The sequence below is a fragment of the Molothrus ater genome, chromosome 3, assembly GCF_012460135.2.
Source record: "Molothrus ater isolate BHLD 08-10-18 breed brown headed cowbird chromosome 3, BPBGC_Mater_1.1, whole genome shotgun sequence".
Lineage (NCBI taxonomy): Eukaryota > Metazoa > Chordata > Aves > Passeriformes > Icteridae > Molothrus > Molothrus ater.
The window spans coordinates 102,792,961-102,807,479 of NC_050480.2; the positions used below are offsets into that span (position 1 = coordinate 102,792,961).

The 14,519-nt window shown below is 41.0% G+C and overlaps 1 protein-coding gene across 11 annotated transcripts in view; it reads left to right on the top strand.

The window, feature by feature from the left end:
* Positions 1–1,468: 1,468 nt before the first annotated feature.
* FUT9 (fucosyltransferase 9) overlaps positions 1,469–14,519 on the top strand; it is a 105,364-nt gene continuing 92,313 nt past the window's right edge. For 4 of the 11 annotated variants that reach the window (XM_036379993.1, XM_036379992.1, XM_036379990.1 and 1 more), the window contains exon 1: positions 2,909–2,943. Coding sequence is in view for 1 of the 11 variants with exons in the window: in XM_036379994.2 (XP_036235887.2) it covers positions 2,701–2,854 (154 nt within the window). In the remaining 10 variants the exon portion in view is untranslated. Of the gene's footprint in view, positions 1,611–2,687; positions 2,855–2,886; positions 2,944–8,070; positions 8,104–14,519 lie in introns of those variants that run through there. The other 7 variants (XM_036379997.1, XM_054514262.1, XM_036379994.2 and 4 more) reach the window with 7 other exon arrangements.

Here is a 14,519-nt window from a genome sequence, read left to right on the forward strand (position 1 = left end):
TACAATGGCTTTATAGAAGAGATGAAACCCAGTATCTAAGACTAAACTAGTTCACTACAATTACTTTGAAATGTAAAGGTTAATATTTGTATTCTTCATAAGCAAAATTCTGCTGTAATTTAAAAACAGCTAAATCATTGTACATAAACATAAATCCTTGCACAAATATATAAAGAGCATGCAAGAATCTGATGTAAGCCCCGTAATTTCCTGAAGAACTGACCAATTGCCAACAAAATAATTTTGGTGAAAAAAACTATTCAGTGGGCACATACAAGCTTGCTTTAATGTAAGCTAAATTTGTAGTCAAAGATAGGAGAGCTAAAGGCATTCATCTGAGGAAAGGCAGGACCTCAATGGTTCATTTCCTATTCTGAATCTCAGTGAAAAAAATGTGTACACTCAGCCTCTCATTTCTCAGGAATGACTCTAACTACCAGACTACTATTGTATTGTCCCTACTGAAGTCATTCATCAGCAGAGAACAAGTGAGAAACAACAAAAAAATCTAACTATATTAAAAACTACATGAAATATTTTAAACTCCTATCTTAACTATGTTAAAAAATATAAGCCAATTCCTTTGCCTCTCATACTAGATAAGATGATGTCATTATCTATACAGAGCCCAAATCTTTCCCACTGCCCTATCTCCCTTCTCTGACTGCTTCCATTTCTCTTAACAGCCTAGATCCTGTGCTGGAGAAGGCAAAGAGGAGGGGTGGAGGGACAAATACAGGCAAAAGAGTAAAAATCTGCAAGTTAGAATGGTGCTTAGATCTAATCTCAGGACTGAGACCAGAGAAGAAAAGCACACTGAAAGATTAATTTGTTGAGTTTCTTTGCAGGCTGCAGTGGTTCAAAATGAAACATTAAGTTCTTCTCCTACTGACTTTAGTGATGCCCAGAGCTGGACCTGTAATTTCCCTCCCCTTTCATTTTTGTATTTGGTAGCTTGGTTGAGGCTACAGCGACACAAGACATCCTCCAGCCAGGGGCTGTAACCTGCCTTCTAGTACATATTTTTTGCCAACAGCTGCAGGGAAACAGAGACAGGTCCCTGACCTTCTCTCAATAATCTTATGAAAAAGATGCATATTTTAGTACCTTTTCCTGCTCCCTGGGAGTAATTTTTCTTGTTCCCAGGGAGTTCTCACTAGAATAGCTGCACTCAAAAATACCTTCACACCAGCAGCAAGCTCACAGGGGTTTAAACCAATTCCCACCATGGTTATAGAAATATTTGGATTGTCTACAGTGAATTTTGGGTCAGGCCTCTCTTTCTGAATAAACCTGCTAGAAGAGCAGACCTACTCTCTAAATGACTCTAGCCCTTACAGCAAATCAGCAGTTTGTGGAGCTACGTGGAAATCTACCCAATCTCTCTCTTTCCTGGCTTCACAAGTGGGAGCTGTTGATACCTGCACAGCTCCTGGTACAAGGCAGAGCAGAAGAGCACAGTAAGTTAATCCACAAGCCATTCAGAAACGTCTAGGACAGAGACAGTGACACCAGGGAATCATATGTCTGCACTGAAAATCGAGTAAATTGTTTACTTGGAGGGTTGATGAGAAACGTGCAAATGAACCTCTGAAGCAACTACTTGTCAGGTAAGGATACTAATGTGCTCTAATAAAAAGCAGAATGTTCTCATCATTGCAGTATCTTTTCCCCAAATGTACTTGCAGCAGGTTATCAACATTATATAATGCAGGGAGAGTTCAGGACAAGGATAAAGAGTTGATAGGCAGCTTTTGGTGTGCTTGTTTTTTTTTTTTGACTCACTTGATTCATAGGTCTCATCTTTACACAATGTACTTTGAGCTGTTTTTTTCTTTTATATTTAATGATCAGTATTATTTTTGATCCTAAATAAACATCCAGGAAATCCTTTAGGTTTCAGGAGGAGGCTTGAAAGACTGCTTTTAAAAACTAATCCAGTGTAAGGTTGGTTTCTCATGCAGTCAATGATTATTGTATTCTATGTTTCTCCCTTGTTTACCCCCTTTTTCCCTACCACAGAACCGTTTTTTTCCTCCGGCCGTGTAGGGAAAAAAAAAAAAAAAAAAAAAAAAAGCAGAAGAAAGGAAGAGCAGGAGAGCAGGATAGGAAAGCTCTGTCTAGCGGTGCTTTTTCTTTAGGGATTGTGGCGGGAGTGGGGGAGCGGGGCTGGGGATCTCCTGTCCTTCAGAGGAGCAGGTCGCCCTTCCCGGGGGCAGGAAGAGGGAAGGGGGAGTGTGGATGCCCGCGGGGGCAGCATCACGCCTGCCGTGCCCCGGGGAGCTCCGGGGACACCCTGCGGCGGAGAGCGCGGGGAGGGGGACGCGGGGGGACCGCGGCTCCGCGGCCGGGGAAGCGGAGGGGTTGAGGAATGGCGGGATGGACGGATGGATGAGGGATAACGGGTGGAGGGATGGAGGGGTGAGGGACGGATGGGTGGGAGGATGCGGGATGCAGGGATGAGGGATGGAGGGAGAAGGGGTAGAAAAATGAGAAAATAAAGGCTAGGGGACGAGGGGATGGAAGCGCCGAAGGACAGAGCGAGAGCCCGAGCTTCCCAGCTTCTCCCCCTGCGCTGCGCGCCCCCGCGCCGCTCCCGGTCCCCCCCCGCTCCCCGCTCCGCCGCTGCGCGTGCCCGCGCCCGGGGCTGACTCTCCCTCGCATCCTCCTCCGGCGGCGGCGACGGCGGCAGCGCCGGGGATGGGCAGCGAGAGCGCGCCCAGGAGCAGCCCGGGCCCCGCCGCTCGCCCCTGCTCCCGCGCCCGCTGCTGCTCCTGCCCCGCAGCCCCCCGCGCTCCGGGGGCAGCGCCGCCGCCGCCGCCGCCGCGCCATCCGCAGCCCCCGCCTCGGACGGGTGAGTGACCGGGCCCGGCGCCCTCGCCCCGAGAAGCACCTGCCCTGCATCCCCGCTCCCGCGCCTCCCATCCCGGAGCGGCCCCGGGGGTGAGTGCTGGGGGAGCGGGGCCGCGGCGGAGGCTCCGCGCTCCCGCCCTGCCCCCGCCCTGGGGGAGCGGAGGGTCCCGGCCCGGCCCGCTCCGCCCGTGCGGAAGGTCCGCGGGGCAGCCGGGATGTCCCCGCCGCTCCGCCGGGATGTGAGCAGCGGGGCTCCCGCCCTGCTGCCCCTCCCGGGCACCGCTGCCCGTTCCCAGGGGGATCTCCCATGGACACCCCGGCAGCGCCGCTCCCAGCCGGGGCCAGGAGCCCCCGAGCCCGCACCCCCGGGCGCCCGGGGCGGCTCGGAGAGGGGGCAGCGCCTTAACTTTTGCGAGGGACCCTTTGGAGGTGGGGAGGGAGGACCCAGCTCGGCAGAATCGGCGGCTGCCCCGGAGTGGCCCGGAGGGAGGCGGCGGAGGGTCCCGGTCCCGGTCCCGGTCCCCCTCCCGGAGCCGCGGCCCTTCCCGCGGGGCTCGGGGGCGGCTTCGGGCAGGGCTCAGCGCTCAAATGGACTTTTCTAACACTCCCTCCACCGGCATAATTAAATAAATAAAGTGACGGGGGCAGGGGGGTGGGGGTGGAGGGGCTGGAAGTCTCCGCTTGCTCTTCTTTCGCTGCCCAGAACCGCGAGTGCAAACGGCGGGATGCTGTCTCTGAAAAGGGTTTTCTGGTTTTTATGTGACATGATGCACACGGCTGGTGGTAGCTAGTGTAGTAACTATCTGTATCCCAATAGTTCCCTGTGGAAGGGTTGTTATGGCAGCAGCGGTCCCCGATGCTTTTATTTTTTATTTTTTTTTATCTCTGGCACAGGGAAGACCTGGAAACTGCCTTAATTCAAAAGGACAAGAAAAAAGAAAAAAATTATCAAAAAGATAAATAAAGCAGCCTCGTGCCTCTTTGCCAAATAGACAGCAAGTACAAATATAAGATTCACACTCAATCTTCACTCCCTTCTCCAGAAGCGGGTGCTGTGATAACGCTAATGACTGGAGGAGGCTGGGGGAAAATGTCTTCCCCCCCCACCTAATTCCTGCTTTTTGCTAAATTTTGTTGTAATTTTAGCTTGATTATGGCTTGTGCTTTTTCATGTGTTTCACTGATACTTTTTCATAGTGTTGTTTCTTACTTGCAGAGAATTTCTTTAGTCCTGCTTTACACTGGGTAAAGGGATTCAAGAGTTCTCACATACAAGTAAAGCACATCATTTGAAAAATCTTGTAACTGTAGATTTTGCTTTTCTGTACAAGTCACAGGATGATAGTTTTCTCCTTGTAATGCAGAGAGGAATCTCTATGAGATTCATCTGAATGATTTCAGCACATCTTACCTGCCACAGCTGGTGGCAGTTTGAAACAATAAGATTTAAATGTTATTATGGAAATAAGTTTCTCTATCACCTTTAATGGTCAGCCTATTCTCAGTCAAAACACATATAGTTCTAAGGGAAACACTCTGATTCTGATATCAGTTTAGTCAGGTTTTTTTGGACACAGTGTTTAAACCCTGAAACCATTGAGGAGGATGGATGTTAAAACTCATAAAATTGGTAGTGGGCTGTACTACTTTGACATTTTTTACTCTGCACTTTTGTAGATATCATTTGTTATCTTCTACCAGAGTTTGCTTGGGTAGAGATTGGGCAGTAAATGATAGGGACAGAGAATTTTTTGTCCTGGTAGCTCCTGCATTTTTATTTCCATCAGAATATTTGAAGACTGATATTGATATTGCAGAATGAAATGTTATTGAATTGTGATATCTTGTTTCCAATTGTACATTTTGAAATGTTTGGCTTATCAGTAGGAAAGCAACACAAACATGTCAATGTTTATTTAAGGATGAAAAAATGCTATCCCAGGGTGATTCATGTGTAGAAACAGGCTAGATTCAGGTTAAATAAGTGAACTAAAATAATGTAGTGTAAGTGATCCATAATTAATTTTCACTGCTAATCATGAAAACAGGCACTCTTATCTTCGAGTTGGAATTTAGAGATGCTGGAAGAGAGAGGAAGAACAGCAAAATACATATGTTTAATGACAGACAGAGCTCTTGAATAAACATCAAGTATTTCTGAGGGAATGCAAGCCCATTTCGTAGTATAACCATCGTCATGATTCTGATCCCAGCTAACTCAGTATGAGATTCTCCCCAGGCACTGCTGTGAGCAGAATCAAAGACAACCCTGCTATCCATTTTTGAGGAATGGGGACACAAAAAGATCATTTGTATTTTTCCCCATTATCATAGCTAGAAGGGTTTATTTTGTATCTCATATGGAATATTCCACACTTTACCCTCCTAAGCAGTAGTCAGGCCTACAGCTCTTACCTGCCCGGGCAGCCCAGCTGAGATAATTCTTGTGAGAAAGAATACATGTTTTGCTAGGGGCAGCTAAATTGTGACCAAATAATAGTCATGTTAACTGGAAAAAGGTTTGACTTTGAATGATATTTTCATATCTAATACCACTAAAATTTCATATTAGGGAGTGGGAATAAAACATTTCTTAAAATGGCATTATTTGCTTTAAGGTTCTGACACGAAAGGACTAGATTAATTTAATCAAGATGAAGGGTAGATGTTTCTATCTTTAGTGATTAAAAATATCCTTAGTGGTTTAAAAATAACCTTAAGTCTTAACGAAGAAAAGACAAATTTGGACACTCTGAAAAGGGTTACAAATAAAGTTATTTGATTCAAATGAACCAACAGATTGCACTTATTTAACACTAGACAGTAGTAAAATGGAACAAAAAGGAAAGCTGGCAAAAACAAGACATCATGGAAAAAGCACAGTATAAATCCTGAAAGAGTTGCAAAAATTGCCCAAGAGACTCCAGTGTTGACTGTTTGACTCCCTTATGGGAGTCAAATGGAAAAAGCCCCATTGACTTCAGTAAACAGTAATAGCATGAGTGTGTGCTAAGAGAAGAGATGGGTATTTCAACTAAATAGCACAAGAATTCAGAGTGATAGTTGCTGAAATCAGATTAGAAATGTATGGACTTTCTTCAGTTAGAATGAAGTCCTGACTTTGCTGAGAATGAATTGGAGGCTTGCTATCTATTTCTCAGGGCCAAAATGTCAATCTGAGAATAATGTTTCAAGTGACTTTTAAAAAACGTGGCACATGATAGTTAATCTGCTTTTAATTTGTGTGATATTCTATTAAAATGATGTTACCTTTGCCAAGCTCAAGTTATTAATTAGTTATTGGTAACCATTTTCCCTTTCTTTTTGCATTTTTTTAAATGTCAGTTTTGCAGAAATGGCAAGAAATTCAAAACAGCCTTCCTGCAAGACTGCACTTATAAGCTGAATAATTCAAAGCCTGTACCGTCATAGTGCAATCAAATTTTTAATATGATGCTGTCAAAGTCATAAAAAAAGAAAATCAAATGTGACATCATAGAAGACAACCTATATAACTGACACGACATCCAAATGTTTTAATTTCCCCACGTTCTATTTAGGGGTTAATGAAGATAGACTTTTCTTTCCTCCCTCTGAGGAAACTCCTAATACAAGATATTAAATGTTCATTAAAAAACTACTTTATTTTCGTATAAACATATGCAAGTTTTGTGAAGATAAGTCCTGAGCATAAAGGAGATGCAATCATTTAAGAGATAATGTAAAGCCTTCCCTTGGAAACAGAACTGAGATAGTTTTTGGATGTTGAAAAAAATATTGTCAGACAAATTTTCTATAAATGGTAGGTATGATCTCCATAAACGACATTTTATTAACTGTTCCTAACTATGGATGAACCTCTGTCTAAATAAAGAGACAAAGTCACCCTTGCCCTCAAAAATATAGTTATTTCTTTCTGCTGGAAGAAACATTTTTCTGCTGTTTTTCTCCCTAAATTAAGTATAACTAATGCCAATTGAAAGTACAAAGTACTAGATCACCAGAATTGGAAAATGAAACTCTTTTTTCACCCAGCCTTTGTGGGGCACAGGAGGCAACAGTGCAGTGTGGTGACCCCAGAATGATCTGCCATTTCAGCCTGGTTTCACTAGCTTCCTGCCAAGGAGAAAACATTTGCCCAGTGAGATCTTCCAGGTGCCTAAGGACCAATTTGCTCCAAGGGATCAATGTACTGAGGAAATTTGTCTGGAATGGGATTTTAGTTGATAACCTCAGCCCTGGTTGTGACTCTGTGGGGGCCCGACTGGATCCTGCAAGGAGCTAAGGCATCAGTGCTTTCACAAGTGCGAGTGCCTGCTCAGGATCCTCTAAGAAATGGAGAGAAATTCCAGTTCATTTCACACAGGCCACAAACCAGCTCTCAAATCTCGATGATTTTCAGTCACTACTGCATGTTGGCTGTATTTGAATCAGTGAACTAGAGGTGAAAGGCTCCAAAAATGTGATTACCAGTCCCCTGGGACATTTAGTTCTTCAAGGAGAGCTTACTTGAACTACTTATTTGTATTTCAGAGACTGGGGTAGAGGAAATGAATTAACTACACACAAATATTTTTCTTTTGTTTTAAAAAGTTTTTTCACAGATTTTTTTTTGTTTGGTTTGGTATTTTTTATTTTGTAGAGAGACTATAAATGCCAGATATTTGATTCTGGAATACATATATAATCTATGAGCAAACAGCCTCATAGATTTTTATTTCTTTACCAAACAATGCTTCATTTTTGATTTGATAGTAGAAAATTATTTAACCATACACTCCCATACCTGGCTAAATTGAAACATTCTAACACTAATGTTTTGAGGTTTGGGTTTTTCTCCCCATATCTGCCACTAAAAGATCAAATAAATACTTGAATGCAAAAACAAGTGTAGAGAAAATAGATATCTGTTTTTTATCATGGATCTTTATGTAAAATGGCTTATTTTGTCTAATTTAAGCCTAGTACTCTTTTGGGAAAAGAAATCAGCTTAAAACTATTGTAATCATTTTATGCTACAGTCCAAACCTACAATGTAAATAATGCTACTGAATTAAGGAAAGCCACCAACACTGAAAATGAATATTTAATTAATAATCCACCTGTTCAAAGGTCTCTTGTCTTTTCTACAGATGTCTTCTTCCTCTTAGTTTATCCAGGACAGCTACTACAGGAATTTCAAACTGAGAAAGTGTGTTTGAGCTGAAACTGCAGGAAAGCCTGTTTTCCCATTCCAGTGTTAGAACAGAGGTGAGAGGCAGGGATCCATAAGGTCTAAGCTTTGAAGGTCACAATGACATAAAACATATGCTTCCTTCAAAATTATTTTTCTCTTTGAGGCAATGAGTATGGGCTTTTTGAAATATGGAATATGGTGGGGGGGGGGTGGGGGGGCAATTTGTATTTGTCAAGAGCCTTTATTTTTAAAATTAAGCAGCATTAACTCCCTGTATATTCAAGGACTTTCTTCAAATGAGTCGCCACATCTTGTGAAGTCAGGTACCAACAGCAGTGCCCAGAGCAGATTACTGACCAAGGACAGATGGACGCAGGTGGCAGGGAGACCATGCCAGACACCACGGGGTGAAGCAGGCTCACAAAGCAACAAAACCAGTTTTCTCTGTGACATTTCAAATTTCAAATCTCTCCTTTTGAAATAAAAGGCACAAATTTAGAAATCCTCAAAAAACAGTTTATTCACCAAAACGTTTGGATAGAATAAAAGGTGTTGTATGTGTGTTGTAATACACATACCAGCATATCAGAAACAATTTAAATATTTCTGGTTTTAAATCTTCTTTTTTTTTTTTTCTTTCAAACTAAACCCAGCAAAGTTATTTCAATTTTGGGAAGCAAAATGAGTGGAACCTGTATTCTGACAAGATAGTATTTCAGTAAATTTTCTTCCATGGCTTAAACTAGAAAAGAAACACCTTCCTTAAAATTAGGGTTGTGGTGAATGAAGGCATCAATCCTAAAATTATTTGTGAGAATGCAGAGCACAGGGAGTGTGTATTCCAATAAATTGACTGATTTTGCATATCAAGTTACTCATGTGGCAAGTACTTGAATTTATCAGAATTGAGCCCTTGTTTGGCAAAGCAGTGAAAATATTGTCTTAGAGGGAGAGGGTAGAACTTTTGGTAGAAATTGAGCTGGAATTCTCCATTAAGATTATTTTTCAATGGAAATAATTCATGCTTTGAAATTAGAATTGGCATCAGTGTGGGTCAGTAACAGAAGACTACTTATTTATCTTGAAAAACAGAAAAACATAAAGTTATGCAACTTAGAATTTGAAATGGTAAATATTTTACAGCCACTGCTGCTGAGTATTGCATTTAAATGGAATAAGAGGACACCAAACTACACTTAAAACAATTAAATTATTGCCTGTATGTTATGTTTAGAATAAAATTTATCAGCCAAGGCTCTCGACCTAGGCTATACTGATTTTATGATTTATTTAAGCTGACAATAGAAGATTTTCACAAACTAGCTGCTTAAGACTGTTGTTCAGCAGTTCTAAATACCCATAGTTTAAAGGCCAATGTTTAAGTATAATGAAGTAAGATTGCTCTGACACAAATGCTAATTAGTTTCCTGCAACTACCAGACTTAAAAAAGAGTTTTTAAGCTACCTCGTTTAGATGAATGGGAAAAGAAAATGCAGTAGTATCCAACAAATGGATTTTGGGAAGGTAACAAGCTTGCTAATTCTAGAACTTGCAATAATTAGGAGAATTTCCAGTGAGAATGTTTGCCACAAACACCTCAACCAGCTACACTGAGACAGCTGATGTCCTACATTCAGTATTAGGACTGGTATTAGAGTTGGAAGGTAGGAGCTCAGGGAAGGGATTGAGCTTCACTGCTTGGATGGTCTCCATGGCTTCCCTACAGATGCTTACCAGCCACCCTTTCTGGGCAGCTTGCCTGGTGAGCAAAGGAAGGACCAGCTGCCTCCCCAGCAGAGCTTCCTGGGGAACACAGACAAAATCTCCAATTATTTGACCTCACTGAGCCTCAGAACTGTGTACATAGCTTCCTGACCTGCTGGACCTCCAGCACTGGCCTGCATGCCCACCTGCCACAAGCTGACAGTATCTGAGATTCAAACTAAAGTATATTCAGGGAGAAAGCTATGAGAAATTTTAAAATGACATTTAAATATTTTGGCAGTTAAAATGCATATAGCTAGAAGTATGTTTCCTTAAGACCCCATTGAGATGAAAAGTCTTCTTTCCACAGACATCCTAGAGAAGGCAAGCACAAATGGATGAGAGCATCTGTATTTTTAAAGCAATCATAATGAAAAAAAAATATAACAACAACTATTACATCTGTTTTAGCTTTCCAGACAATAGACATTTAAGCCTTGCATGGCAAGTGGTTCCAATGTTCAATGGGAAGGAACTCCAAACTACTTGCACTGGAGTGAAACACAGCAGCACTGCTATGAAACTCAAGGCTGAGAATTTTTATACAGTTGATAAAATCCAGCATGAGCTTGAAAATAATTTAATTTTATTCAATCAATGAAATAAATAGGAAGATGGCTGCTATGTGTTTGCACATGCAAACTACAATATGAATGAATCAATTCAATAAAAGGACAGAAGGAGAGTCTGTTACATTATCAATGAAGCACTCGGCCATTTGAAAACATTATTTCATTTATGGAAATTTTACAGTTTAACCAGTTCTCCAAAAGAACAAAAACAAATTGAATGTTTAAGAAGTGAACTTTTTTTTTTCAGTCAGTAACTCTGCTTTAGGTCAACTAAGTGGTAGATAAATTTAAAAGATTGATTATGATAAAACCAAACCAATTTGTTACTTTAAAATCGAAAAAGACACTGCAGTGGAAAGGTATTTCAGAAGAGAAACCTTACAAATATACCTCTTTCAAAACAACATTTTCTTGAAAATTGCACAGCTCCAAGATTTTTTTTTTTTTTGGTGTAAAAATACCAAGCTGTCTTTCATTCTTCCTAGATAAATTCATGCTTTCGATCTTTAGATGCTTTTAGAGCTTTAGATCTACAGGAATTATATAATGTCCTGCTAGAAGTTACTGGAAAACCTGCAGTTTTCTGTGTTAAGGTGTATAACAGCAGTAGTTTAATCTGATGGAGAGAATCACTGTGTCTTAACCACATAATTGCTTTGTATATATATAATTCTTTAGTGTATACATACATAAATACACATACATATATAGATACACAGTTACAAAGGAATATGCATATATATCAAATTATACAGATGTATATACACACAAATATATACTTCTGTTCTTCCTGGTCTGCAATAGCAGATGATCTCCTCAGGCACCCTGCCTGGTTAAAATCCTCCACCCTGAAACTCATCTGTTTTGGGGTTTTTTGTTTCCCAATAGAGCAATCTGCTGCGGTGAATTTATGAAGTGAATTTTTTTTTCTTGAAATTTTTTGGATTTGCCTAATTGATTGGCCTAATTTGTATTTCTTTTTGCTCACATTACTATGCAGATATTTGTTCCTTTCTTGTTATAGAATAAGTAATTTTGATGTTTGTGCCCTGTTTTTGTAAGTGCTTAATGCCTTGTAATGGTTATGGATTATCTATGGTTTTCAGGTAGGTAGAAAAAAATAACTCCAGAATTATCCCTCCCTGGAGGTCAGAGAAGCACAGCTACAAATGGAAGCCAAGGCTCTAAGTTCCCAATCCCCAGCTTCAGCCATGCCTCATCATATAGTACAGAATCAGTTAAGCATAGATTTTCCCTAAAATATGGACAACAATTTTGATGCCATGAAGAGGAGGCAATGTGTGATAATCATAGGCTATTTCACCAGCAATGAGTAAATGCTGGTTAGACTTGGGAAGATAGTCTCTGATCAGTCTAGATAGTTGTCTACTGGTATGTATACATTTGAATGTACAAAAAAACCAATCTCTCTCTATATATGAAACACATATATTTTTAGGCTTTCTACAAACTATTGCTTCAAAATAGCATTTTCCTCCTGATTCATTACCACCTGTTTTTCTTTCTAGTTTGTTCCCTCTTAGTCATTACTTAACATTTCCTTACCTTCTGTGAAACTTTCTTCCTGCATTTTGTTCCTTTGTATTTGTTTTATTTCAGTTCTTAATTTCCACCTTGTCCTTTGTATCATTTTCCCAATTATTCCTTCTTACTTAATTATTGAAGTTTTTTTTTTTTGCCCTAGGGAAAAATAAATGGGGGAAATTTGAAGCTTTCACTAACAATTACCTGTGATGAACAAGAGCAAAAGCCACACAGAGACTTACAGCTCTGTAGAGGTTTTTATGCAGCAGAAAATGTGACTTGGGTGTTTTTGTCTGTATTAGCAACTAATTCAGCCCAATAGGAGCCGAGCAGTAGATCAAAGCATCTGGTATGGAGATCCTTATATTTAAGCATGATCAATATGTTTTACCACAGACTAGATCCAGTTTCCTGTCTCAGACAAAATGCTATTACCCTGAAAGTAGTTTGAGGCTATTCAGAGGACTAATTAGTTCAGAACCTTTTGTCCCCACTGCAGGTTACAGTACATTTGGTACAGACTGTAGGCAGAGCTTCCAGTTTACTTTGCTTCAAGAGAAATCTAATCCATGCCCAAGGTGGATTAGCTTGGCATGGATTTAACTGCTCCCAAACCAAACCAATGTGAGGCAATTGGGATTCACTGCAAACCATCACCGTGTCTCCCAGTCCAAGGGCAGTTTCCTAGGTTCCCAACAACAAACTCCACCACCTTGTCCTGAAATTGTACATTCCTAACTCAGTTCTTAGCCTTGAAATTTTTATTTGCTCCTGTCCCCAGAAGAGCCTTAAGTCTTCTGAATATTGAGCAAGCCTGAGAACTGTAAATATTTCATTGTTCTGGCTCACTGACCAAGTACTGCAGTCAGTTACTCATTCCTTGGGCAGCTGTGTCAGGCACTAGACTAAAGAGCCATTCACCCCTACTGTGTGGGCAAATAAATACTCATTTCCCCCATTCTGATCATGGTTCCTGCAGGTGTGGCCAATGTTTTATCTCGGTACAGTCTCTGGGAGTAGCAGTGTCACAACTAGAGCAGGGAATCAGCAAAATTGAACTCAGACTGTCAATATTTTGGCCAGCAAATCTAATCACAATATCATTAGGAGAACATCGGCACATCTCTTATCCTTTTATTTAAAAAAAAAAAAGCTTGATTCAATTTCTTTTTACCCTCCCTCCAGTTTCTAAAAATAAGTTTACTTGGCTAACAAAATCTGAAGTCTGAACAGATAGATGCATCTCTTTTTAATCTTATACAGGTTGCTTAACTTCTGGCTGGGTAAAATTTAAAACAGACTTTGTGATTAACACTCTCCTCTGTATCAAAGTTCCTTTTCAGTGCCATGACATTACACAGCTCTCTGGGTTTCCCACTACAGTGTGTACTGCTTACCTTATTAGGCATGCCCATACAACTCATAAACACTAAAATATGGATGCTCCATCCAGCATGGGGGCCAGACATCAAAAGAGATGTGTGGATCAGTCTGCTTTTAGCTCCCTAACACTTCTTTGAACGCAACCATCAAGCATTGCAATGTTGATCTGACAGGGGCTTTGTTTATAAAGATTTTCTCTACCCTGAGTTAGGCTTCCTGCTCAAAGCACAGGAGATAGATGGCTAAGAGGGGCAACCAGAGAAATCATTGAGCAGAAGGAAGAATAGCTTCAAGAAAATGTCATGGGACAGTAATAGACATAAAACCTACACTTTTAAGGTACCTCCTTTCGGCACTGGGGAGGTCTCTACTGTACTCTGAAAATAAATATATAAGAACAACCTGCCTTTTCTCCAAAATTATTAGAACATGCTGCTAATTGATGCCCAAATATCCAGTAATTAGAGCACTTACCACTGAGGTGGATGACCTTTTAAACACATAAACACACTCCTGAGTTGAGAAAAAAATTTCACTCATAGGCACTTTCAGGTCAGAAATGTGCCCTAGCTACTCACTGAATGGTTATTTTGGGATGAAGTTAGTGACTTTCTCCTCTTGAAACCTTGCCAATTTGATAATTGATTAAATAGCTAATGGAGCAGGAACTTAAACCTGACCCCCTTTCTTCACAGAAGAGCAGACTAACATTGGTCTGTGGAGTGAGTTGCTTGCTATTTGGCTGAATAAATATTTAAAAGCAAACCGAATAGTTCCAAGAGGGGAAAATTAAAAAGTTGTCTTGTCAAATAACAAATACTTTCTGGTTAATAGGAACCTCCTGGGAGGCAGACAATCTTAATTCTTATACTCTCTGTAGATCAGATAAAGTGTCAGTTTCCTGAGAGGAATTTAATTTTCTGCAGTTTCAGAAAATTATCTTTTTTTTCTTCCTCCCATGCACGTGGCATCTGCTCTGGCAAGTGTGTTCTCAGAAAAGATAGTGGTTCTCTCTGTGGGGTTAGACTGTGAGACTGCTACCTCTTGAAAACAGGTTTGGGGTCCAAGTACCTTGGCAGGGTCAGGGTTTGAGGGAGCTGGTGCATGAGCACCCTGAGCTGGGACTGTGCTGCACTTGTCTGGAGGATGGAAAGTGTTGGTGGTGTCTGAATGCTCAACTTGGCATTGAGCAAAGTGGCAACTGAATCCCTTGATAGAGTTGGTA